Source organism: Pinus tabuliformis, chromosome X (genome assembly GCF_031772625.1).
Source record: "Pinus tabuliformis cultivar Carrire ecotype Pingquan chromosome X, CPIR1, whole genome shotgun sequence".
Classification (NCBI taxonomy): domain Eukaryota; kingdom Viridiplantae; phylum Streptophyta; class Pinopsida; order Pinales; family Pinaceae; genus Pinus; species Pinus tabuliformis.
The window spans coordinates 1456890130-1456917988 of NC_142308.1; the positions used below are offsets into that span (position 1 = coordinate 1456890130).

The 27859-nt window shown below is 39.7% G+C and overlaps 1 protein-coding gene across 1 annotated transcript in view; it reads right to left on the bottom strand.

The window, feature by feature from the left end:
• Positions 1-27859, bottom strand: part of LOC149145505 (protein SABRE-like) — a 366058-nt gene that overhangs the window by 290854 nt on the left and 47345 nt on the right. The window contains 1 exon segment of the mRNA XM_089452896.1: positions 25529-25792. Coding sequence (XP_089309022.1) covers positions 25529-25792 — 264 coding nt within the window.

Genomic DNA, 27859 nt, shown 5'->3' on the forward strand with positions numbered 1-27859 from the left:
CAGCTCCTGAATTCTCTTTCGAGATACTCACCTGTTACCATAGCCAAAACTATCTGGATCTTCAAGTGGGCGAGTTTGAGTTAACAGCTTGCATTGATTCTTCTTCCTTCTGCTTCTTTTGAGAGGCCCAGAGTTTGGAGGCAGCCTTCATCCTTGATAAGTTTTCCATAAAAAGCTGACTGCGATTCTCATTTTCATTGTCAACAGCTTTCCTCCAAGTATTGTGAAAGAGACTAGAATATGATGCATCCAAAAGCCAAGAGGAGTTAAATTTAAAAGGAATACCTGGCTTGGAAAGATCTCCCTTCACTTCCAGGAAAACCGGTAAGTGATCTGAGAGACCTCCTTCTCCAACCCAATGCCTGAACGCCTGTAATTTCTCAGCCAGCAGATCACTTATCAAAAAGCGATCTAATTTCTTCCCAATCCAATCATCTCCTATTCTGTGGTTCCTCCAAGTGGGACGCAACTTTAAAGGGGCAACATCCATGAGAGTCGACGAGGCCAGTTTCTGATGGAAGAATGCAGAGAGGGGATCAGCTCTGGCATTGGCCCCCCAAGATTCAGTAAGGCCCAGAGAAAAGTTTAAGTCTCCACCAATGATAAGATTTGGATGCGCCAAAAAAGACTTAGCAAAGAGAGAGTTCCAGAACTTCTCTCGCTCCGAAATAGGACCATAGATATTGAGAAAAAGGAAGGGAATACATAGTTCGTTGGAGTAAATTTCCACTGCCAGAATGTTTTCTGACCCCCAGGAGGATATTTCACGCGCCACCTTCACATTAAACCCCAAAACCACACCTCCTGAGTGTCCATTTGCATCCATTGCATGAAAACTCCAACCCGGCAGAAGCTTATGAAGACAGCCTATAATTTCATCTCCTTTCCCCAGAGTTTCTTGAAGAAAAAGAATATCAGGCTTGTTGGACCTGACCAGATCCTTCAGAGCTAGTTTTTTGGGAATACTAGCAAGACCCCTGCAGTTATAGGATAAAATGATCATCTAAAAATCTCAGGGGGTGTTTGCTTTGCTCTAAGCACCCCTGGCAGGGACATCTGCTTCCCTCCAGCAATATCAATAATTGCCTTCAACTTTGCCTTTGACATATCTAATTTCCTCCCTCTTAACTTCCTCAAACTTATGGACACCTCATTCGTTGCCAAACCGCCTACTACCGGTACTTTCCCTTTCCTGGTGGCTAAGGGTCTTAGATTGTAATGAGGTTCAAGGCCTCCATCTCCCGCAGGCGTAGAGACGAGAGTAGGCGCAGATGAAACCGTCATTATAACACTATCGGATGGGCCTAGTCCCATCTCCAGGTCTGGCATATCATTTGAGAGTTGACATAACAGACCCACCTCACCACTACAAGACACATGCAAAACTCTTGAAAAGTGAGGGGTGGAGGATTATGGGGGTATGCGACAAGCCTGGTTCGATTTATCCATTACAGGGACTGTGGAGAGGCCGACTGTAGAGAGCTGAGGTGATACAAAAGCACTAGTTGTCACCTCAGGCTGCACATTTTCATTTCCCCCCATGTGCTCCAGACCCGGCTCCTGAACGCTTGCCAAATCTTCGGCCGCCTTGGACTGAACCTCTTCCTTCTGAGAGATTGTCTTCTGAGAGATACAACCTTTCACATTTATGAACACTCATTGTATATATGTACACCTTCACAAGGCCCATTGTATCAAATCATTTTTCATTCATTATCAATTATATTAAGATTTATATATGAATTTCATCTATTTGTCATTATTATGTTGGATATTACATAAATCAACAGTTATATTAAGATGTATTATATATGGATTTTGACTCTTTGTCATTAACATGCTAGATATTCCATAAGCGAACAATTTTTTATTACATTGGTATTAGAGCCCATTCTAGGGCATTTTTATTGATTCCGAACTTTGCCCTCACATATTTATCAAAGTTTCCTCAATTTTGAGTCCTTGACTACAAATCGGCCTTTGGCCATTTCAAGTTTAGAAATTCCATTGAAGAAAGATTATTTTGCAACCAAACATTGATCCAAGATTCATAACAACACATACGATCATATATGCACAAATTACCAGGGCATTACAATAAACATTGAAATGAATATTGATCAAGACCTATTACCACTTGAGAGGTACCCTATGGTTTTCATTGACAACACCACTGTAAGTCCAATGAGATGCAATTCTAAAGCCATGTAGGCCATGTGATGATTATGTATATGGTATGCTAGGTCGTGTTAACCACCATCAGTGGGTGACCCTATAGGGTAATTTTCTCCTAGATTTGTCTTCAACTGGCAACTCCAACAGCCACCAATGTATGTTAGTTTTTGTAGCATTGTTTGTGTTCTAGCCACAAAATTTGGTGGAGAGGCTAGAATACATGTATTCTCCAAAACCTAGAAATCATTTCTGGAAATTCCACCTAGAGGTGACTTAATTAAAATAATTAATCTTTTTTTAATGGTGCCTAAGTCTAAACTTCGGAAAATTGATTAATTAAAGGGTATTAATTAAGTCATGGTGAGAATCTCCTAGAAGAAGACATGGATCGAGTTCTAGCTAATCTAAGCCATCGATTATGTTTTAATCTTGGCCATTGATGTCTCAACGAGATCTTATAAGAAGAAATTTGATGGGGGTTGGAGAACACACTTGAAATACCAAGGAATTCGATTTTGTTGGGAAATTGATCTTCAGAGTAGCAGTTGTGTGTTGCCGAAGGTGATTTAGTAAGATCGAAGCAGTGAGAGAGGGGAAGGGATAGTAAGATCGAGAGGAAGATTTTCCAGTCCGGTGAGTACATAGCAGAGAGACAAATAGTTCCACAGAGAGGCACCGCAATGCTTCAGAAGGGGAAGTTGTATTTTGTTGGGGAAAGGCAATGATTCAGTGCCAAAAGCCGAAGTGAGAGCCCGAAGACCAAGAGAGTCCATTTCCCAAACAACAGTTGATCAGTTAGCAAGAGAGGCGTTGGTCCGAGTTTTGTGATGCAGAACTGCATAGGCTGACGCAGGGACTAAGCAGAGGCAGCAAAGAGCAGCTCGTCTTGAGCCAAGATCAGTGTCGAATCATCGGTGGAAGTGAGATTTTTCTCACTAAATCTTATGTTAGTGATTTCTCTATATGGATTGCTAGATTTGAGCATCCATAGTCTTGTACTCAGATTTACTACTACATAATAATAAAACCCTCAGCTGCTGCACCGATTTTCCCGAGTTGGGTTTTTTCGAGGACATTGGTCCAAAAATAAAAGTGTTATTTATGTGTGTGTGATTCTATTCTTCCAGCATTATTTTTCTTCCGCAATATTGTATTTGTGATGGTTGCAATGTATTAGTTTTGATATTTACCATAAAATGCATTAAATAATTTGTTCAAGTTATTTAACAAATAGAAGAAACTTAATCAGTTGTTGCAGTAGGATTCGGGGTTTCCGAATTTTCACAATGTAATCGATATTGTGCCAGTTGATCTTCACTCCCTGAGCCAGTCGTATGTCCCCTTGCCCATCTATCGAGACGGTAATAGGTATGCTTGAAGGTGGGACATCCAATCCTGAAGGTATGTCTTTCATTGTGCAATCGAGTGCTTATGCTTTTTTTCTTGGGCACACATGGGTATGGATTATTGGGTGACTTGGAAGGAAGAATCGTTTCGACTGTAGTCTTGTTCCCTCACCTTAAATGGGGGATTAATCCTCAACCCTAGTCTCGTGGGATCTCCCCTACTGGCTCATAGCTTTAGCATGGGCACTACTTGGAAAACCCTGATTTTGGTAGCGCAGTCCCATTTTCCCGTTCCACATTTTTCACTCCCTTCCACACATTACATGCCCTATCTTGTCATCTTCCCCCTTTGGGTCCATAAGGATCTAGTACTCCCCCTCCCTTTAGTCCACATATTTGGGTCGAACCTAGAACGATGCCCCGAAGGTTGATGTAGCTAAAAAAAAAGATGAAAGCATATCATGGCCACATACAAAAGGAAATAATACCAAAAAATGGAAAAGATGTCCAGGACAATAAAATTTAGCACGTGGACAAAATCCAAGCATGAGCTCTACCCCATCATTATGGCCATCATCCTAGTTCCTAGGACCCCTATGAGTGCCCCCTGCACCAGAACCCATACATGTCCCAACCCCTGGTGGGCAATGAACTGCCCCACCTTAAGGGGGTAATCATTGTTATCTCATACACAACATGTTCTCATCCCCTGGAGCCCCAAGCAATAAAATAAGAGACAAAAAGAAAATGAAGGTTGGAAAAACAAAGGTCGAGGTAACTCAGGTACCACGATTGCTCCCTCCTACATTCATACACCCAAATATGTAGACATCCCTCATCATTACCACCCTTGAGCCCATGGCATTTGGCCTTGAGACCCCTGTGTCCTAATCCACCTCATCATTATCCACATGACACCTACCACTTGAAGGATGTACCTTGGACATGTCCTTCCCTTTAGGGGTTGGGAACATCTAATAGGGTTGTTTATTAACTACTCCTACTTAGGGAGGTAACATCATCAAAGCCCCAAATTTGGAAGGGGACACCATTATGAATTCTCATTTGTGCCCTTGATTAACAAACTTGATTCACTTAGTTGCACTAATGAATTATTGTATCTGAAGGTGAGGAGACGCATTGGATCTTATCAGTGTTGCGGGGGAGCGCCCCCCCCAATCTCACTCCCAATCCGCGCTCCAGGCAGGTCACTCCCATCGCTCCTGGAGTGATTTTTATAGCCCGGGAGCAATCAAGGAGCGTTCGCTCCCGACCACTCCCGAGCTATAAAAAACGCTCCCAACAGCAAAAAAAATGGGTGGAAATTTCGCGCTAAAAAAAAGGTTCCGCCAGAGAATTGAACAAAATATAGAATAAAAATAATAATAATAATAAAACCGCGGTTAGGAAAAAAAGGGAGGAAAGGGAGGGAGGAAATATAAATAAACCCTCCCTCCCATCAATTCGATATTTTCAAATTTGTGAGTGAGAGTGAGTGAGAGGAAGAGAGAGTAAGAGAAAGTGAGGAGCAAGAGAGAGTGAGGGGCAAGAGAGAGCAAGTGAGAGTGAGAGCAATGAGCAAGGAGAGAGCAAGTGCCAAGGAGCAAGGAGAGATTGGAGGCCAAAGAGATAGGCTCTATTCTAGCAAAAAAAAAAAAATTCACTACTAAATAAATAAATAAATAAAATTTCTCCCATGGACACATTCCCATTCCATTTTTTTGCAATTCAAAACTTCAAATTTCAAACATCATGGTTATATTTCTTGGCATTTTTTTCTTCTTGGTTCCTTTTGTGGTTATTATGGTGTTGGAGAGTAGAAAAAGGAGGGTTGAAAATGATGAAAGGGATGAAGAAGTGGGTCATAAAGGATTTGATGAAAACCCCAGAGAGGAGGAGCTGGAAGAGAATGAACATGAGTCTCAAAAAAATAAACAACACCAAACTCCATTGTGGAAATACGTTAATAGCCCTGAAGCAGGGAACGGGGGTGGAACCACTAACTTTCATTGACCCCATTGCAACAATAATTACACAAGTTCATACACCCGTGCCAGAAAGCACCTCTGCGGAAAAAGGCCATGGGATGGAGATAAACAAATAGGAACCAAAACTTGTACAGGTGTGTCAGCAGCAAATAGATCCAAATACATAAGGGAAAAGGAGGAAGCCCAATACAAATCTAAAAAATCAAAGGGTTTCTTTGAACCAAGCTCATAATCATATGCACAAAGAACTCCTTCAACATCCTCCCAAGGCAGTGGATATGGAGGTACAGGGTCACCAAGTTTAAGGCGTAGAAGCATATCAAATTTCCTTGATGAAGGGTGTAGGAATGATGTGGATTCAAAAGTTTACAGGTTTCTCTATGCATGTGGGATACCATTCAATGTTCTTCGCTCACCTTGTTGGCACGAAATGGTTTCTGCCATAAATGATGCCCCTAAAGGATACAAGAGCCCTGGGTATGACAAGGCTAGAACCGTTGGACTTGATCATGTAAAAGCAAAAAAATCACATTCTTTGAATAGAATGACAAGTTCTTGGACTAACCATGGGGTGTCCATTGTATATGATGGATGGACAAATGTAAAAGGCAAGCCATTGATAAGTGTTTTTTAAGTGTCTGTTAGTGGTGACATCTTTCTTTCAGCATATGATTACTCAGACAAGTTCAAGACCGGCATCAACATAGCAGAACCATTACTTGAAACAATTGACCATATTGGGCCATACAATGTCATCCAAGTCATCACTGATAATGCCCCTAATTGTAAGGGCAGCGGGAGAAATTATTGAGGATAAATACCCCAACATATTTTGGTCTAGGTGTTTGGTTCACACAATGAACCTTTTGATGCATGATATTGTTAAGAACAAAAACGAAAAATACAAATGGATTGGTGATTTGTAAAAGAGAGGCAAAGAAATGATAAAATTTATTACAAATCATAGCAATACCCGTGACCTTTTCCACAGTCACTCAAGATTAGAGTTGTTGAAGATTGCAAAGACTAGATTTGGTAGCTATTACCTCACCTTCAGGCGCCTTTTGAAGGTAAGAGAGTCATTGGCTAGCATGGTATCAAGTCCACACTGGCAGGTATTAAAGGAAAGGGCTACAAATGCAACTGACAGGCAAGGTTTTGAACAGGTGGAGGAGATTGCTCTTGATGGTATGTTTTGGGCACGTGTGAGGCAAGTATTGGATTTCACCAAGCCCGTTTATCACATGATTCGGTTTGCAAATACAGATAACTAGTGATTGGCGAGGTATATGAGCAGATGGATACCATGTTGGGGCAAATATAAGATATTGTTCATAAAAATGATCCCAACTTGTATAAACTGATTCACGATTGTGTGTGTATACGGTGGAATAAACTTAATGTTCCACCACATTGCTTGGCGTATATCCTTACACCAAAATACTACTCTGCATCTTGGTTGGGCCAACCTGCACCAGGGGGTGGGGTTAAGGTCAAACCCCATATAGATGAAGAGGTATCTACAGGATATTTGCAAGCATTAGACAAGTTGATCCCTGATAGGGAGGAATGTGCTAGTGTGCGCCTTGAATTAGGCAGATACTTCAGTTGCACTGGTTTGTTTGGTACCTTTCATGCAATGGAAGATAGAGACAGAGTTGATGCTCTCACATGGTGGGAAGCATATGGCAGCCAGGGACTTGCCAAAATTGGCAAAAAAAAGTTCTCTCATAGGTTGTAAATACTTCTTCTGCAGAGAGGTGTTGGAGCACCTAGAGCTTCATACATAATGTGAAAAGAAACAGACTCAATGAAAACTGGGCAGAAAGCTTGGTTTATGTGCACTACAACTTGAGGTTGTTGAGTCATTACTGTGATCGGACTTATGAGGATCCAACATATAAAATTTGGGACAACCACCAAAACGATGATATTTTGGAAGATGGCACTATACATCTTGAAGAATTGGAAGCAGAACTTATAAGAGAGGAAGATGAAGCAATAACCATGCCACCTCCACCATTCAATAGCAATGCTAGAGTTCTGAGTCTTGTTCCTTTGTTGTCGTCGCCTCCATCTACACCCTCACGTGGAGGGTATGTGCCTTCTAGTTCTGGTCATCGGTTTGTGCGGGAGGAGAATCCTAGAAGACCACTGTTGAGCCTCAAAATTACTCTTTCCGTAGCAACTCTTCTCATTCCTTTTCTTTGTTTTTCCATGAGAAAGATGCATTCTCATCACCAATGACCAGTATATACTGTCTTGAAGAGGACATTTAGTGATTTACATGTTATGCTTTTATGTTTTGCTGTTTGAATAAATTTTTGTATATTAGCTACAGAACGTAGCCTATTCTGTAGCTCATCGGTTGTTCCGCAGCTACCTTCATGATCTAATAGGTTCCAGGTGTCAGAAGGAGAAACTAGCTACATGGGCAGCTTGGAAATCATCGTGACATGGACCCTATCCTATTCATTTAGCCCAAGTCGACAAAGAAGATGGCATAAGACTACGATCAATGGATAAGTCAAACGCAGAGAGACCGAAGGTAACAGGACTCTGTTTCGTGGTTAATTAACACGTTTCACAGTGATGGGAAGCGTTATCCAGAACAACTACCTGTACCTACGGACTCCAACAACCACCTGTACAACTGAATCCAACAGCCACCATGTCTTGGATTTATGTCTCCAACAGCCGAGGAAGAAATTCCGCATATCTGTCTTCTACGTGTTTGACTGTAGCATGTTTCTCTCCAGAAACAGTTATATGATTTTTGTTATAAATACCTGTGTAAAGGATCGAAGAAGTTAGTAGTAATAGTAATAGTTTTATTGAGAAATCAAAGTTCTAGACTCTGTAATTTCTGGGCATTTTGTGTCCCTATTTTTAATATGAAGACCGCATGTTTTATGGAAATCTTAAGGAGTTTTCTTGGAGTTGATTGAGCAAGTGTAGCCTAATCAATTGCAGAGGGCCCTTGCACTGAAGAAGGTTTCATTTCATTTTATTTTCTTCTTCTTGTTAAACTGTAAATTCATCATTTTCTTTCACAGTGTTTATAGTCATTTTCTTACTAGCAATGTTCATAATGCAATTCCCATCATTTTCTTATTAACAGTGTTCATAATTTAGAGTAGCTTCCATTTGCTTGATCTCTTTTTAGTTTTTATCAATAGCTTAGAAGATAGAACACAATAGTTACTTCATTCACTGTTTTGCTAATTTAAATTCTCAATTAAACTGATCAGTGTCATTTACTATCTTTGCCATTTCATTTTTAGTTTACTGACTCATGGTGTTAATGAATGCTTATGGAAAACCCTTCAAGTTGATAATTCATCCTTAACTAAGTGGTTGAACATTTCATTTATGTAATGCGTTATTGTTGTATCTCTGTATTTGTTTTCTCTTAGACTGATGAAGTACAAAGTTCCTCAAATGTCATCCCAAGGAGACTTTCTCCCAAAATTGAAAGGCAGAGTAACTAAGTATTTCATTTAGTTTTATTTCTGTAATTAGTTAGACATTAGTTGCAATTTTCACTTTCAGTTTTAAATCATGATTTGGAAATACTGGTAAAACAAGATTAGAAACTTTGTTTTTATTTTTTGCTTAGCTTTGCTTCCAAGTCTTTCTTAGCTCTATTTTCATTTCTTTCTTAAGCTCTGTTTTTATTTTTAGATTTTGAGCAGTCTTTATGAAAGTTAGATTTAGTTCTGATAATTACATTGTAAATCATTAAGAATTAAAAGACCAAAAACCCCCCAAAACAACATAAAACACAAAAACAACGAAGTAAGAAGGGTTATCTAACACAAACAGTGCACTACACTTCATCAGTTTACGATACCCGGACTGATAATTTATGTAGAGCAATTTAGGACACTAAATTGACCAAACAACCACCACGACCTGCTCATACATCACACTTCTCGTGGCAAGGGCCACATGAAGTAGTAGATAATAGATTTACAGTTTACTTGTCTTTTCTAGTTTCTATTAGTTTTCATAACTGTTGAGTCTTGACTCTTTCATATTTTTTGTGATATTTTTTGTAAACAATCTATGACAATTTAAGTTTGAAGTTGGCAATTATAACTCATTCGTAATGATTCTAAATTATGAATATGATGCTTCGTGAAAGTTGTTTCATTTTATAACATTTTATTGCATGTTAGATATTATTTCTTGTAATGGTTAAACTTAGCTTACAAGTACAACTTTTGTGATCAATGATGATAAATGTTATATATTGAATTTTCAATTTTGAAAGCTTGAAGTTGAAACTTTAAGATGAATGAATCATGATTCACGAGACTCCATATGTTGTATGTTACTAACTCGTGGATGTGGTTGATGAAGATTATAACTTCTAGATGATTGTTATTATATGGTTCAATGATCAATCTATGTTTTTTTATGTTTTTTATATCTAATTCATCATTCTACATGTTTTTGTTGACATATATGTATCAAAATATAAAAAATATATATATTATATAAAAATCGCTCTGGAATCCGCTCCCATACTGGGAACTTTTGAAAATGTCGCTCCTGCACCTGTTTTCGCTCACGCTCCCAAGTAACACTGGATCTTATACAGGATTGGCAGGTGGTTCATCACGGGTTGGGAAACTTAACTCGGGCACAAGCCCACCAGAGGATCATATTGACACTTGTAGTGGATGCTTTGAGAGCCATGGGTTTCCATCATATGATAGAACATTATCTCATGCCATAAGTAGCCCCGGCACCTTCAACAACTTGTTCATTGCCCCGCATTATATTCGAGGTGATGCACTTGGACTAGCAGTGCCCTCAACCGGCTTAGCAGTATATACAAGAGGCCTCGAAGAGGTTTGTCTCATCCTTGAGACATGGGAAGGAAAGCACCATCTTTCGTGCCCTTATTTGGAGTAGTCTACAGGCTTATTTTTTATTAGGAGACCCATGAGACAATTACTTGTGCCCTAGAGCCATTTTGGAGCACCACATGATATTTTACTTGGAGATCAAGGGGCCACCCCCTTGTCTATCATTCTTGAAGATCTCACTCTTATTATGGCACCTTGAGGACTCAACAAGGCCCTCCAACAGCCCTTCAACATTATGATTTGATCATTTCAACTAACTTTTGGATGGCTTATTCTTCACTTTATGAGCTACTTGGTGGGCTTGTTATGAAGGACATGTTAGGATAATTCAAATTAGATAGAGGATCATATAAATTTAGATCTTTCCCATTGTGAGAGATAATCATCATCACTTGGATCCTTCTCTTGTAAAAGGACTTGCACTTTGTCTTTGGAGACTATTGGAGATTCTTAGAAGCATTTTGACATTTACAGCTTAAATTTTCGATCTTCTTTGGAGCTATCTCATGATTTGTGGATGGATATATCATATTGTCCTCTTGTAAGTGCTTTCTATAGAATATTTTCTTGAAATTATGTCTAATGTATGGAATTGTTGCAACTAGGTTAATGTTATTGTGCCCTAATTATTGAAAATCATGTTTGGAAAGCTTCTTGGTTGGCAATTGCACTCCATAGCCCAAAGGACTAGGCACTAGTCCAAGAAGTTTGGTGATCAACTCTTCTCTTTTCCATATTTTCTCCTCCTAAATTTTGGTCCCTTAAAGGTAGGGCAGAAATCTAGGGCTTGCGGAGAAATTTTAGGGAGGTGATTTTTCAGGAATCTGAGGGTCCACACATCAAGCTTAGTGCCTAGGCTACCTGCGCTCCAAGTTTGGTGGGCATCTGCCCGAGTTTCATCCATAAAATCTCTTGCCCTTGGTGCCACTCCAAGAAAAACCTAGGTCTCTCTCTCACGTTGGGGACTTCTTTGAGGGTTGTATGAGCTTTCAATTGGAATAAATCATAAGAAGCCCTTTCTCCTCCCTTCCCTTTAACTAACGAGTACCTTGGAAGTATTTCTTCCCACGCTTATTCATAAAACCCTAGGACTAGCGCAAACCTTCCTTAGGTTTTTCAAAGAGAGTGAAGAGCCTTTTAGAAGTGTTAATCATTACATAGAGCTCCTTTGAGAGGTCCTACCTTATTCCCTAAAGTCTTGACCTTAGGAATACATATTACCATTGCATATCTCAAACCCTAGGTCTTGATCTTCTCTCCACAAGGTCTTGGAGAGCATGTTATCTTCTTTGAAGCAATGAGCCTTTATTGTGTCTCTTCTTGAATGCCCTTTGCAAAATCACTTAGTCCCTAGTTATCGATGTGTATCCAATCCAAGTGATTTTCTACCTACTAGGATGCCTCCCATCGGTGAATGTCCATAAAGAGCAGAGGACATTGACTAAGGTGACAATGGGTCATTGTCCCATTGTTGTCACTTAGTTTAGTAGTTGTCCCTTAGGTTTCCCCTCCTAAGGCCCTGCTAGATTGTGTGGTAACAAGCCTCTTGTGGTCAACCATGCCCAGTCCCTTTAGTCCCCACTCTTAAGTCCTTTCGTCCTAGATAAGATTACAAGCATCAAGATGGATCTACTATGACACATGGTTTAGGTAAGTCATTGCCTTTTTAGGGGTCATCGCACTAAGTAAGGCTTGCCCAACCTATGTATTGAGTGCAATTATGTCTTTTCCACATGGCCATGTGTCATATAGTCTGTATGCATCTCCCTGGTCGTCATAGAGTATAACTTAATTTCTCCACATGGCAGTGTTACAGTTCACAACATTCTATGTTCTATGGGGCACTTCATTGATCCCAAGGCATAGGTCTTCGGGGTCCAAAATACAAGAAGGGCTCAAAATGTTCAACACAATGTATGATTGGCATGCCACATGGATATTTTCACAAATTAAGAAGGCGTCATGCAAAAATCAACCCTCTTAAGTAGTCGTACACTTTCTCCAACCCATTTGGGGATGGTTAAAATGGCTAAAACAAGGTCATTCATTGATATGCATTGACAAACTTTACAAAGTCAAAGCAAATCACACTCCGAACAAGACCCAGTAGCCGAAATCCATCAATCAAGTAGGGTGTTAACCATGCAAGTAAAAATCAACCTCATTTCAAACTCACAGAAGGTAAGATTCAAGTGGGCCTAGAGATAGCATCCGAGGTCCAAATTAGGCAAGTGATTACTCATTGGAATCCTCGTAATGTTACCTACCTCCATCAAGCAAAACACTATAAAAAATTGGTAGGAAATTTTCTCCACGAGGCAATTTTGGAACTTGTCAAAACTCATGCAAACTCACATGTTAGAGTTAAAGAAGGGCCAAAACTAGTTGTTGGACCCACCTCAGCTAATTGTTGGGCTACCACTCTTCTCATTGAGCTCAATAAAGGTCAAATCAAGCTCACACGTGGGAATCCAAGGCCCCAACATTGCCTCTCCAAACCAAGTTGAGCCTCTTACCTTTTTTTAATGCATAAAGTATTCTTACAAAATGACTCATTCTGCAAATGTGGATGGCGAGTCAAATAACATTATTTTGGGAGAGCATCAAGCTAGCCATTTCTAGCAATTTCTAGCCATTAGAAGAAAAATTATATAAGGTTAGATCCACCCCCCATTAGAGGTTGTTGTCGAACTATGAGATCATATGCCATTCAGTAAAAATTATTTTCCAACTAAACAATTATGTGGCTTGACTATTCTATTCCTTCTCTTCTTAGTTTTATGTTGTAATTGCTCTTCATGGAACAGACACAAGTACTTCCATACTATCGCAAGGCTACTAAGTTGATCCATTGAAGGACAATGGTCACATGGAGGAAGAGATCAAGGCACTAGACCTCATCTCACCCTTGTTGATCTCAAGAGTTAAAATATAATTGAACCTCAAGTGCTAAAGAAAACCTTATAGGGGGTTCCTTTAGTGAGGCTATGGTTCTACTTGGTGCCATAGTTGACCTAGTGGTTGGAGACATTTTCAAAGAGAGAATCTTTCCAATAGGATTTAGAGGTTTGTACAACTATTCCATATTACAGTGGGTGTGATAGTTGCTAGACTCCAATACCATTCTTTAGCCCAAGGCGCATAGTTGATTTAGAGAGGATCATAATCACAATAGGGCATTTTGAGAGGAAAGCAAAGCCAAGATAAGCCTCACTACAATGACCAATTTCAAAAATTCATTTAAAAAACTAGTTTTTTTTGTTTTGTAAAAAAATAAAAATACAAAAAGTTTAATTAATTCCTAGCTTGAGCTTGAAATTTCACCTTACTAGCTAGTAAACCTTTCGGCCTTTAGGTTTATGCATTCAGATCTATCTATTACCCAAAGGTATTTTACCCTTTGATTTTCTATTCTTAATTTCTTTTATTTTGCAAGAGTGTTTCAAGCATTTTGCGGATCTTCAATTTATTATAGAAAAACTTACAAAATATCAGGCAAAATCCTCATACAAAGAGCGCAACCAAGTAAGTATTTATCACCCAGAACCCCTTTGTTATAATCCTAATTTAATATTATAGCATAGTTTTAGTTTTTCTGGAGTAAAAATATACATTTTCCATCCATTACAAGTTTAGTTTTCTCGTCGGAAAAAATTTCTGGGATTTGACCCCTATTTTCTGTAAATAGTTTCTAGATTTCTAGAAATCGAATTTTACTTGCAAATCTGAAATTTTGGACTATTATTATTGTCATTAACTTTCTTTCCAAGCCTCCCACCCATGGATCTATTGATATTGTGCAATTTCACACTTGTGGGTGGTCTCATTAAGCATATTGGTTTGTTGGTTTTCTACGTTTTTTGCAGGTCTAAAAATATAGAATAGCAAGGAATTTGACTACTTACAGCCACTTATCCAAAGGCACAACAAAGAAAACATCTCATACTTGGTAAGGGTATTTAGCATTTATTCTTTTGCTAAATTGAAAGATAAATAATTAAATTTTTGAGTGATTTTAGTTTGTTGACCTGCATTACTTTTGCATTAAATTTCATTTCTAAATTAGCAAATAACTAAATAATTAACTCATATCTCCACTTTAGAAGTCAATGCTAGGCACTACTCTACTAAATTTGGGTGAAGTTACTAATGTGTGTTAGAGAAGCCTCTGATATCCCTTTTAATATGAGCTCGGCTTAAAGAGCGAGGATTCGTGCCAAGGTGACAAAGGGCACTTGTCCTATGTAGTACTGCCTTAGCACCTCAAAGAGCCTTGCAGGACCATTACATCAATGTGTAACATTTTTTGGCGACATTTCTAAGGATAAAGTCAATCAATCTAACATTAAACGACAGCATCTTGGTAGGTTGTCTCTTTTGTATCATGGTGAAATTATTGTTAATATTGCTAACTTGCAAGATCTCACCTAGTGTCTCTACGTGAACAAAATATAAAAAGGTGCAATACAAGAAGCAACTTTCCAAAGGTAAGAATCAAATTATTGGAGACTTGACATTTATGGTAACAATATGGTTGGTAAGTTAAGTTTGAATTTAAGGGATCATTATCCTATATGTCTGAAGTATCGATTATGATAAGAAAGCATTGTTTGGTTGTATAGTTGTTCCTTTCATTGTTTGGTTGTATAGTTGTTCCTTTCATTGTTTGGTTGTATAGTTGTTCCTTTTGATTTGTCATGCATTTTGAGACATCCATATTGTTCCTAAATTGATATGCATATTCATGTTGCTAAGTTTAATGGAAATCCATGGTTAGCTATAGATTCTTAGAACCTTTTATGGGTTATATTGTAGATGCTAACATTGTATTTGAATTATGAATATGTAGTCGAAAGTTGTTTCATTTCATTTCATGGTAGATATTATTTGTTGTAATGGTTACACTTAGCTTACAAGTACAACTTTGGTGATCAATGATGATAAATGTTATATATTGAATTTTGAGAGCTTGAAACTTTAAGATTGATGAATCATGAGACTCAATATGTTGTATGTTACTATGTTACTAACTTGTGGACGTGATTGATGAAGATTATAACTTCTAGATGATTGTTGTTATATGGTTCAATCTATGTTTTTTTATGTTTTTTATATCTAATTCATCATTCTACATGTTTTTGTTGACATATATGTATCAAAATATAAAATATATATATATATATATATAAAACGCTCCGGGATTCGCTCCCAAACCGAGAGCTTCTAGAAATATCGCTCCCGCACCCGTTTTCACTCCCGCTCCCAAGTAACACTGGACCTACCACACACAGCAAATCATCAACTTAAGACAACCAACATACCTCCTTAAGAACGCGACTTAGCCCTCAAAGATCCTCCGTCCTAGTCACCTCCTTCACTGAGATTCACGACCTTATTTACAGACCTCTGCAACCATGAGAGCTAGGGTTACCTCAGTCCTTCATACAATCCTTCACACGTTGTAACATGCTCCCATACAACCTGAAATCCTTCGCTACTCTTGGAGAGAAACCGGCCTTAACTCGGCGTAGCTTTCCACCTCAAATAAGGTCTCAGCCCTCTCTTCAAGCTCTGAAGTGGGCTCGGTTGTCACAAAGAATATCACTGAAAATTACAACGGAACTTGTACCCAAAACTTGCCATGAACAAACCTTCATCAAATCGGCCAGCTAGATCCCAAGACAAGAAACCAAACACGCCCTTCCTCCTTTCTCACTAAACTCCTTTTGAAGTTTGTGGTCTTGTGCTTGTCTTCTTATGATGAAATGCACTTGTGGTGTGTGAGAATGAGCTTGAATTCACTTCTATTTAGAGTGATCTTAGGTGGTGTCATCCTCCACCAAGGGTCATGTCACATGGATCAAGCCAACTTGAACCAAACACCAAAACCCCCACTATCATTAGAAATAAATTCACTTTCATTTCTCTGCCACATCATTGAAGCCCTCGGTGCCCCTTAGCCCTTCAAGGGTGCGCCTCATGCTTTCAATGATCAAACCATCATTTTTCACCTAGGTCTTGTACCCACAACTTTGGGTACAAACCGCACTACTCGGGTACACTACACACAAACCACTTTTGTGGATCAACTCCTCACAAACCTAGTACCCTAGGGGTTGTGGGGGTACCTCCCAAGCTACACAAATCAACAATTATATCCAAGTCACTTAAATAATTTAATTATTTATCCTTAGAACTTTGGCTTAATAGTTCACAATAATTAATTAAATTAATTATTGTACTTTTCCTAAGTTAAATTTAGGAAAGAAATCATAAAATCACTTACTCCACCAAGCAAGCACTTAAAGAGGTAGTCAAATATTCTCCACCACCCGCCACTTATCTCTATAAAACGCAAACTTCCCCTTCACTAGAGGCTCGGTGATAATATCTCCTATCTGGTCCTCTGTGGATATGCATTGCATCTCACAACACCTCTATCAACCTTGTCTTTGATGAAGTGGTATCTAATCTCTATATGCTTGGACGTATCATGAAACACTAGATTCTCAAAGAGTTTAATGCAACTCTGATTGCCACAATGAATCACTGTGGGTCCCATCTCAAGAACAAATAATCTTGTGAGCATCTTGTAAAGCCATATGGCCTCACAACTTGCCAAACTCACTGCCATGTACTTGGCATCTACTGAGCTAAGTGCCACTACGTGTTGCTTCTTGCTATACCACAAGATCATAGCTGACCCCAAAGCTAAAACAACAACCAGAAGTACTCTTCCTATCCATTGCATTCCCTGCCCAGTTGAAATCTGTGTAGCCCTACAACTCCACTCCAACTCTGACATACCTCAACCCATACTCCACTGTACCACGAAGATACTTGAGCACATGCTTTGTTGCCACCCAATGAACCCTACTCGACTCCACCATGAACTGGCTGAGTGAGTTCAAAGAAAAACAAATATTCAACCTAGTGTTGACCACATACATCAAGAACCCAATCAACTATCTATATAAGGTGAGATCCACCAACTCACCCTCATAATCACTTAGCTTCCTCAAGTTGGTGATCATAGGTGTAGACATCAACATGCAATCCTCAATTGTAAATCTCCTCGGAATATCAATTGCATACTTACCTTTCCCAAGGAAGATCTCTCCTAGTTGTTCCCACACCTCCAATCCCAAACATACTACATCAAACCAATGTCGTTCATCTCGAACTCCAAAACAAGGTCCTCCTTACACATCCCATGAGCCTACATCAACATATAGCACCAAGATGAGTGGCTCACCATCAAAAAGTAAATAGTACAAGTTTGGGTCCACCTCAATCTTGGTGAAGCCCAATCCAAGTAGGTACCCATTAAAACGTGAATAACATGTGTGAGGTGCCTGTTTAAGTCCATATAAGGACTTCTTCAATATGCATACATGGGACTCCCTCCCATGCACCTCAAAGCCCTGAGGCTACTCAATATACACCTTTTGCTCAATCACGTCATCAAGGAAGGAAGTCTTCGCATCCATCTAATGTATCCTCCACTCCATCTCTGAAGCAATACAAATGACCACCCTGATAGATGCACATTTGGCGACAAGAGCAAATGCCTCATTATAGTCTATTCCCTCCTTCCGAGAGAACCCTCTCACCACAAACCTCACTTAGTACTTCTCAATACAAGTGACAATTGACTTCCCCTCATGCCTCCGTACAATCTCCCAAACATCATTCCTCATGGTGGAATGGTACTCTTCCATCATCACATCCCTCCAAACCTGTTGATCTACTTCCTCCTCAAAGGTAGAAGGCTCGAATTCACTGATGCTACTCACCAAGGCCAAATAGATGGAAAATCTAGTTGGTGGTCTACGATCCCTAAAAGTGTTGCTAGGAGCCTCCACATGCTCCTCAACATCTCTCAATGTCTGCTCATATCATCTCCACCCTCCTCCTAATAGAGCTCAAATGAACATCTCGCTCCTCCACCTGATCTAAAGGTTGTGCCCCTATTACTGGTCCCTACTCAACCTTCAGAACCTCTCACTCTCAATCCTCTGACACTTTTGGATCTATGTCATGTGACCTCCTAGTGGTCCTACCCTCCTCAAATTTGATATCCCTCCTGACCACTATCTCCCTCTGTCCTGGAATGTAGACCTTGTGGGCCTTTGAAATCTCACTGCATCAAACAAAAAATACCCATCTCTAATGAGGGCTCCAGCTTAGTCCTCTTCTTTGAAGGAAGTTGGGCATATACATTAAACTACCGAAGATGCGCAAATGACTCACCTTCGGTTTCAGTCCTGTAAAAGTCTCCCTGGGAATCATGTTCTCCACTACCCCGTGAAGACTTTGATTCTACAAGTATACAGTCATATTACATGCCCCCGCCCACAAGAACATAAGCAGGTCCCGATCATGCATCATGGCCTTGGCTGCTCTGACTATATTCCTATTCTTCCCGTCTACTACTCCATTTTGTTGGGGATTATAGGGCGCAATCAACTCTTTCTTTATTCCTGCGTCCATGCAGAAATCCTTAAACTCGTTGGAGGTATTGTAATACCCCTGTTGGTTTATGAGGTAAATATATGTACATGGATATTTAGGTTGGTGAGATGGAGTTATTTGACAAGCCTGCGTGCCTGTGTATTTATAAATTTTGGGGGCCAACGTGCCCAGACTTATATGTCGGCGTTTGGCTAAGTGGTCGAAGGGGCCAAGATTGTGGATGTATTATAAATATTGTACATATTTTATATTAATAAAATAACAGTTGGTTGTCGAGCCACTACACGGAAAAGAGTATGGGAGGCAGTGCAACTCCATGGCAACAGGCAACAGGTGTTTCATTTTGGGGAAGAGGGCACTGGGGGCCCACATGCCTTCACAAAGGTGTCGCATGGCAGAATAAAGCCATGCAATATAAAAAGATACCCTGAAGGTCATTATGGGGGGATTTTGGATGGTGCGGGCAGTTAAACATTCTGTGGAAAGATTATTCAGCGGGGAACAGTGGACTACGGTGAGGTACCAGTCAGTGAACCCTGTGGGATTTCTAGAACTGACTGGGGATTTTTAGTCGATGAGTCTTGTATTGGGACTCGGGCACCAGCAGCAATTATGGCGACTGGTTGGTGAGCTTTAGAAGGTGGGCATCACTAAGGAAACAAGCCACTCCCAGAGAAGGGTGTGCCACTTGGGTTTTGAAACTAACCAACAAGCTAGACTGGATATGACCTGGAAGGGTGGTGCCTAGAAGCCCTGGAAGTAGCATGAGCTCCTAGAGCCCTAGGTTGAGAAGTTCTTGGCTAGCCGTAAGGCATCCTGGAAGGTGGGCATTGCAAAGGGACCTGCAAGTCCAGGAGAAGGGTGTACCACTTGGGCACATGTTTGGGGAAGTGGAGCACAGTAATTGGGGTCCCAATTGTTTGGTTGGCACTTTGGCACTTTGGCCATGGATATGTTTATATTTTGATTCTTGTCGTTGCCTGTGGAGTTGCAGCCCCGGCTCGGGGGTGACCCATGGTTGAGATTGATGAACCACAAGGTCTATGGTTGGGTGGAGCGTGGAGTTATTTGATAGACCTGCGTGCTTGTGTATTTTTACATTTTGGGGGCCAACGTGCCCAGACTCATATGTCGGCTTTTGGATAAGTAGTCGAAGGGGCTAAGATTGTGGATGTATTGTAAATACTGTACATATTTTATATTAATAAAATAAAAGTTCGTTGCGGAGCCACTACACGAAAAAGAGTATGGGAGGCAGTGCAACTCCATGGCAACAGGCAATAGGTGTTTTGTTTTGGGGAAGAGGGCACTTTGGGGCCCACATCACTACACGGAGGTGCCACATGGCAACATAAGGCCATGCAATATAAAAAATACCCTGACGTTCATTATGGGGGGATTTTGGATGGTGCAAGAAGTTAACCATTCTGTGGATAGATTATTCAACGAGGGACAGTGGACTATAGTGAGATACCAGTCACTGAACCCAGTGGGATTTCTGGAACTGACTGGGGATTTTTAGTCGATGAGTCTTGTATTGGGGCTCGAGCACCGGCAACAATTATGGCGACCGATTGGTGAGCTTTGGAAGGTGGGCATCAGTAAGGGAACAAGCCACTCCCGAAGAAGGGTGTGCCACTTGGGTTCTCAAACTGACCAGCAAGGTAGTCTAGATATGGCCTAGAAGGGTGCCTAGAAGCCATGGAAGTAGCATGAGCTCTTGTAGCCCTATGCTGAGAAGTTCTTGGCTAGTCGTAAGGCACCCTGGAAGGTGGGCATCGCAAAGAGAACTGCAAGTCTCGGAGAAGGGTGTACCACTTGGGCACAGGTTTGGGGAAGCAGAGCGCAGTAATTGGGGTCGTGGTTGTTTGGTTGGCACTTTGGCCATGGATATGTTTATATTTTGATTCTCGTTGTTGCCTGTGGAGTTGCATCCCCGCCTCGAGGTGACCCGTGGTTGAGCTTGATGAACCACAAGGTCTATGGTTGGGTGGAACGTGGAGTTATTTGACAGGCTACGTGCCTATGTATTTATAAATTTTAGGGGCCAAAGTGCCCAGACTTATATGTCGACTTTTGGCTAAGTGGTCGAAGGGGCAAGATTGTGGATGTATTGCAAATATTGTACATATTTTATATTAATAAAATAACAGTTGGTTGTGGAGCCACTAAACGGAAAAGAGTATGGGAGGCAGTGCAACTCCATGGCAATAGGCAACGGGTATTTCGTTTTCAGGAAGAGGGCACTTGGGGGCCCACATTCCTTCACAAAGGTGCCACATGGCAGAATAAGGCCATGCAATATAAAAAGATTACCCTTAAGGTCATTATGGGGGTATTTTGGATGGTGCGGGCAGTTAACCATTCTGTGGAAAGATTATTCACCGAGGAACAGTGGACTACAGTGAGGTACCAATCAGTGAACCCAGTGGGATTTTTGGAACTGACTGGGGATTTTTAGTCGATGAGTCTTGTACTGGGACTCGGGCACCGGCAGCAATTATGGCAACCGGTTGGTGAGCTCGGGGAGGTGAGCATCACTAAGGGAACTGGCCACAACCGAAGAAGGGTGTACCACTTGGGTTCTGAAATTGACCAACGAGCCAGACTCGATATGGCCGGGAAGGGTGCCTAAAAGCCTTGGAAGCAGCATGAGCTCCTGGAACCCTATGCTGAGAAGTTCTTGGCTAGCTGTAAGGCATCCTGGAAGGTGGGCATTGCAGAGGGACCTGCAAGTCCCGGAGAAGGGTGTACCACTTGGTCACAGGTTTGGGGAAGCGGAGCGCAGTAATTGGGGTCGTGGTTGTTTGGTTGGCACTTTGGTCATGGATATGTATATATTTTGATTCTCGTCGTTCCCTGTGGAGATGTAGCCCCAGCTCGGGGGTACCCGTGGTTGAGCTTGATGAACCACAAGGTCTATGGTTGGGTGGAGCGTTGGGAGCCCGCAACCAGTTTCCTACTTTACTTACAGATAAGTGTTCCTGTTTATTATGGCAATGATTTAAATAGTTATGATGTTCGTATTGGTATCTATATTTGTTCGTGAACATATGCTTGAAGCATTGATTGTAAATTAAACGTTAATTGCTCGTAATTAATGAATTCATGTGTTGAAAACACTGGTATTTTGGATTATATGCTTTGTGATGGGCAATAATGTAGTTATTATTAAAAAATATTCCGATGTGTAATTGTTTAATTAAATAGGTGCTAATTAATTATGTATCATGTTGTTTAAATCATGCATTATGAGGTACAATGGTTAATATGCATTAATGTTGCATTTCGGCATTTTTACATACTACATACTCGTATTTTTCGATGCAGGAATCACCCCCAAGGATTAATATCATGCTTGTGGGTGACGAGAGTGAGATAGCGTTTCCCAAATGAATTTGGGTGATGTTACAGGTATGCTCACCCCCATTATATGATCTTGGGACCTTGATCTTCTTCCCAGTCTGGTTCTCCACAAGACCTTTTAATTCTTGAAATCAACTGAAGACCTTATCCTTGGTTATGATGAAGTAAATCCATGTCCTCCTAGAAGAGTCATCTATGAATGTCACAAAATAATTGCTTCCCGAGATAAACTCCACTGACATAGGACCACAGATATCGGAATGCACCAAATCCCACACACCCTTGGACCTAGGATCAGCACCTTTCAGCCTAACAACAACCTGACCTCTCATGAAATTGACCTTAAGTCCTTTGTCCTCCAAGACCAAAACTAAGAGTAAATTCTTTTCCAACCCAAGTACATGCATTACCTCCATAAGACTCCCCGAGTCTAGCTAGAATTGTATGTTGACAATGCTCTCCATTATAAACCTGTTCTCATCACCAAGCTCTGCATGTTGATCTTTGGGCTGCTTCACCATATTAGTGAAGTTATCACGAGATCCCGTCATGTGACAAAATGCTCCCACTATCCACAAACCAGACCTCTCTTGTAATTGTGCTAGAAAGATAAGATACCAAAGCAAATTCTTTCTCAAATTTTTCAAATTCCTTATCAAATTTTTTCGCCATCTCATCCATCTGTGCAGACGCAGTCGTTTTTGTCTTCCCCTTGCCTTTCTTCTTGTTTGGACATTGTCCAACATATTGACCAAACTTGTGACATGCAAAGCACTTGACTTTGCTCATGACTTTCTCCCCTTCTGAAGTTGCTCCACCATTGGTTCTGCTTAACTTTACCCTTCCCTTCTTTGCTTGCCCAACAAGAGCAAGGTTCTCCTCATCTTATGGATTCCTCCCAAATCTCCTTTTGGGTGAAATCGTCCAACAATCTAGCCCAATGAGGAAGTTGATCTCTGGCTAGCATACCTGTCACAAATGTAGCCCACTGCTTTGTACGCCCTTTCAGTTCTACGTTTACAAGACCCATCTCATCCACTTCTTCCCCAACAGCGGAAATTTCACCACAAACCTGCTAAATTCGTCTGAAGTATGAGGCCATAGTCTCAGATCTATTCATCTTAATGTTATTTAGCATCTCCCTTAGCACTATCTTTCTGTTTTGGTTGTCAAGGCCATCCACATTTGTGCCCAACACAATCTTCCTTCATATTAAATTTCTCAAGGAAATTTGGACCTAAACCCACAAGAATACACAGAAAATACAATTGTTGGGAACCCAAAACTAAGCGCCACTACGAAAAATTGGTCTCAAGGAAATTTGTCCCTGAAATTAGCAAAACTGAAGAAACTCAACCTCTATAACGTTTAGCCTCCCTCACCAGCTATCCAGCCCCTCTATTTTCTCTTGTACATCCCTTGTGCACTTGAGTAATTCGGCCTCGCGATATTTCATCCCTCCTCTTTAGTTGACTCAGCCTTTCTCTTTCGTCGCATTGGCTTCCCTACAATTTTCTCCCAAAATTCCCAACTCCAATTCTCCTCACTTCTCTTCAATCTAATGGAGCCTCTCACTCGTGAAAAAACCACTTCCTCAACATCATATGTCTTCACCTATCCCTTAGGCTTATTTTACAATTTCATTAAGCCAAAATCCCTAACCATAATCTCCTAAATGATTAATGGCTAGGATTAAATCCTATGCCTCACTTGAGATCAACGGTTGAGATTATCTGTGTCACTTAAATAGTATAATTATTTATCCTTAGAACTTTGGCCTACTAGCCCACAATAATTAATTAATTATTACATCACTTTATTTATTAAGTCATTATTATATGCCTGTCTTAATTAATATGTCTCACTTTATTTATTAAATCTTTATCGTACGCCTATTTCCTAACTAATATGTGAGTTTTAACATTTAAATATGACCATCATCTCTAACAGGGTTGTACGAAAACAATTATGTCTCTAAAAGCCATATATTCAATTTCCAAATCTGTAAATGTTGCCTTCTTGCCAAACGACAACTTTAGAGGCAATTGCAGCAACATGAAAATAAGTCAATGGCATCTCAAAGCCCCAGAAAAGAAGAATAATGGAGAAGAGGTTATAACATTAAGACTGGTCATAGGGAATACTAAATCAAAGTTAGAAATTTTGGGTCCAACTTTTCTAGTATTAATAGAAATGATAAATCATAAAAAATATTTTCAGTGAGCGATATCCAATAATTTAACTGTCATCATGCACACACACTGAAGCTAGGACTAAGTATCTTTTTCTGTGTGAATAGTATCAATTCCATCACTATCGTGATATCATCCTATGAAGAAAGCATGACAGAATCACATCAGTCCTTTGGATCCTTCACCTGATTCCTTAAGATCTCTTTACAATGGCTCTGATACCATGTTAGTTTTAACGTTTTCACACACAAGTGTAAGACAGGTATAAGACAGGTATACGCATTAGGGTAAGAAACCGTAGATTCATTAATATCATTATATGATGCATTATCTTTATGCACATATTATAAACGGAGTTGTCTTTAGTGCGGCTTTTTGGACTTTCTGGTGCCAGAATCCGGCGGAAAAAAATGAGGTTAAATCTTGATTTGTGTTATTTAAACTGGTTTTTTTACTGTATATATAGATTCAGAAACCTGAAAAACCTCTAGGGCACTTCAATTGTGCAGGGGTTACCCATCAAGATTGTGATTTCAATAAATTTCTGCCAGATTTTAGAGAAATTAGACTGGAAAAACTCACCAGAAAAGCTTTCAAAAAGTCTCACTAAAGACAGCTCGATTATAAACATTACTTGCAACTTATATGCAGCAATTTCATTCCATGTTTCACTGAAAAGATACATCATAATAAGCATTAAAGGTTATTATCCCTAAATACATCAACCAAACTAATAAATATACCTTTTACCACAATTTCTTTATTTTGTTGATCTAAAAAACTGATACAATTAGCAGGAAAAAATGTATGAAGTATGTCAAGATGGGTGGCATGAGGAACAACCTTAGACATCAAGTTGTCATTAATAATGTTCTCTAAACAAACAGTGGAGCAGACAATAGGCTAAATATAGTATAAAGTATCCTACAAAAAACACTTTGAACACTAAAACCATATACAAGCTTCAAAATCCATATAAAGCTTGACTTCTGAAACCAATGGCAAGTATCAACTACCAGAAATACTAAATCCTAAGGTAATAGACAATATAGGATGAACCTTGCAATTGAAAATACAAAGAAGGTACAAATAGGATAGAAGTTGATCACCTTTACAATCAATTCTGTTACAGAGACAGAGATATACTTAATAATGTTGGTGATGATCATCCATTTCCCACGACTTGCAGAACGAGAATGCTGAGGAACAACCATCTTTTTTTTCCTGTCCTGTGGATGCCTTATAACCACTTCCAGATCAGACAAAAGAAGCTGCAGTTTTGGGTCCCTCGAAATCACGCTGCATCCCAATTTGACCAGAGACTTACGTAAGCTCAGTTTGATCTCTCCGATATACACTGATTCAACTGCACCCTGCAAGAAGATTGTAAATAATGAGCTTCTTTACATTTATACATGTGAACTGTTTATCTAAAAGACCTCAACATTCTATCTCTTTTAAATCATTTTTATGCAGGTATGTAATCTATAAATAACAAAGAAAAATGAATATTATTTTACTGCCACGTTATTTAGAAGCTAAATCACCTGACACTAGGACAATGGAGGATGATGTCCAACATGGGACATGTAGACCGCACAAAAGCAGGACACATTGGGAAATGTGTGTGTGTGTGTATATATATATATATATTACAGAAAAAATAGAGAAAGACAATTTTTTTAACATTTAGAAACTATAACAAACATCTGTCCAGACACAACAAATCAGGAGACATCTGCACACATTTTTTGGTTTCCTATATGTTGGACACATAGAGACAGATCTGAGCTTTGAACACAAAGGCACATGCCTGAATGCTGGACAATAGGACACATGTCCCACAAGTGTCCTATACACTGGACACACGACATACAGCATGGGCGGTAGAGTATCCAGTATCCTATTTTGAAAGCTAATCTAGTATACTGCTAACCACATTTAAGAAGATCAGTTCTCAAGATCCTGCTTATTGGAATAAGATAACCGGAAGTTCTAAAAACTCCCAAAGAAAGTTGGACAAAGGAAGCAAAATAGTTTTAAAAACCACTATTCTAAGACAATAAAATTAAAAATTAGAATGCGCAAAATATCAAACCAGACTATTGCAAAATTGAGTAAATTAATGGATTGGCTTGCTAATAGTACTGAAAATTAAAGAGAATTCCCCACTAAAATTTGCTTTCATCTGCCATTTCACCATTGGAAGCATTTTCCTGAGGAACTTCTTTCAAGGGCGGGAATAAAAAGAAGAAAATGAACATGAAAGTTCTCTTTTTCTTGCTTTTTCCCCTTCCTTTAAACTAAAAAGAAGAAAAGGGAAGCATCAGAACCGAAAAATCCCTCATTAAGCTGAAATCCCTTCCAAAATCTCAAGTCTGATTTCCCAACAGGAAAAAGCCTCTGCTATATGACTTCTCCCGAGCTGAAATTGATCAGAACTACTCTCGAAGCATTTTTCTGAGGAACTTTTTCAGAGGGCGGGAATAAAAAGAAGAAAACAGAAATGAAATTTTTTTTTGGTTTGTTTTTCCTCCTTCCTTTAAAAATAAAAAAGGAGAATATGCTGAAATCCCTTTCAAAATCTTAACCCCATATCAGAAAAACTCTGCTGTATGAGTTCTCCCAAGCTGAAATTGATCAGAACTACTCTCCCAAACTCTCCAAATATGAACATTGTATTCTCAAGCTGTAGATCGGTGCTCCCAGATGAAAAGTCAGTCCTCCCAAGCTCTTGTTTTTCTTCCTTTTTCCCTCTTTTGGAAATTTGTGGGTAGTGTTATCACTCCAAGATTTCTCTAGAGTTGTTGGGAAAGAAATAATAGAGGTAACCACAAACCAAATTTGGAGTTTAGGATCTAGCCTTCCTAATACTCAAAGGGGGCTCTCTCTTTATGATTTAACTTTGTTTTAGTTATTTGATTTTAGGCTAGTTATGATTGTACTTGGGTTTTGATTTTGATTTGGTGGTGGGATCACTTACTTAAATGGATAGAGGGATGTCCTTTACCATTGGGCTATGGAGTCAAATATCAAGCAAACAGGACTGGATCAAGTTCCAAAAATAGTGTCTACAGGGCAAGGTAGCTGAGTAATTTCAGATCTTAAGGCTAGATGGTGAAATTGTTCTCAATTGGATCCAAGGAACAAGTAAGGGTTCCTTAAACCGGATTATGAAAGAAGTGAAAGAGGTCAACCGGGATGGGAGAGCAATTAAGGATTCTCAGATCCGGATATCAAAAGAAAACATTAAAATGATTAATTGTTCAAGACAGAGTGTACTTAAACAAATTCTTAAATAAATTTCCAGTTAAGTCATTCAATTTAGATAACATGCAAGTATGTGGAACACATAAGAAAATAACAATTTGACAAAGAAAATACTTCACTGAAGTAGCTCAACACATGAATCCTGTAATGCAATCTCTTTATTACTTAGT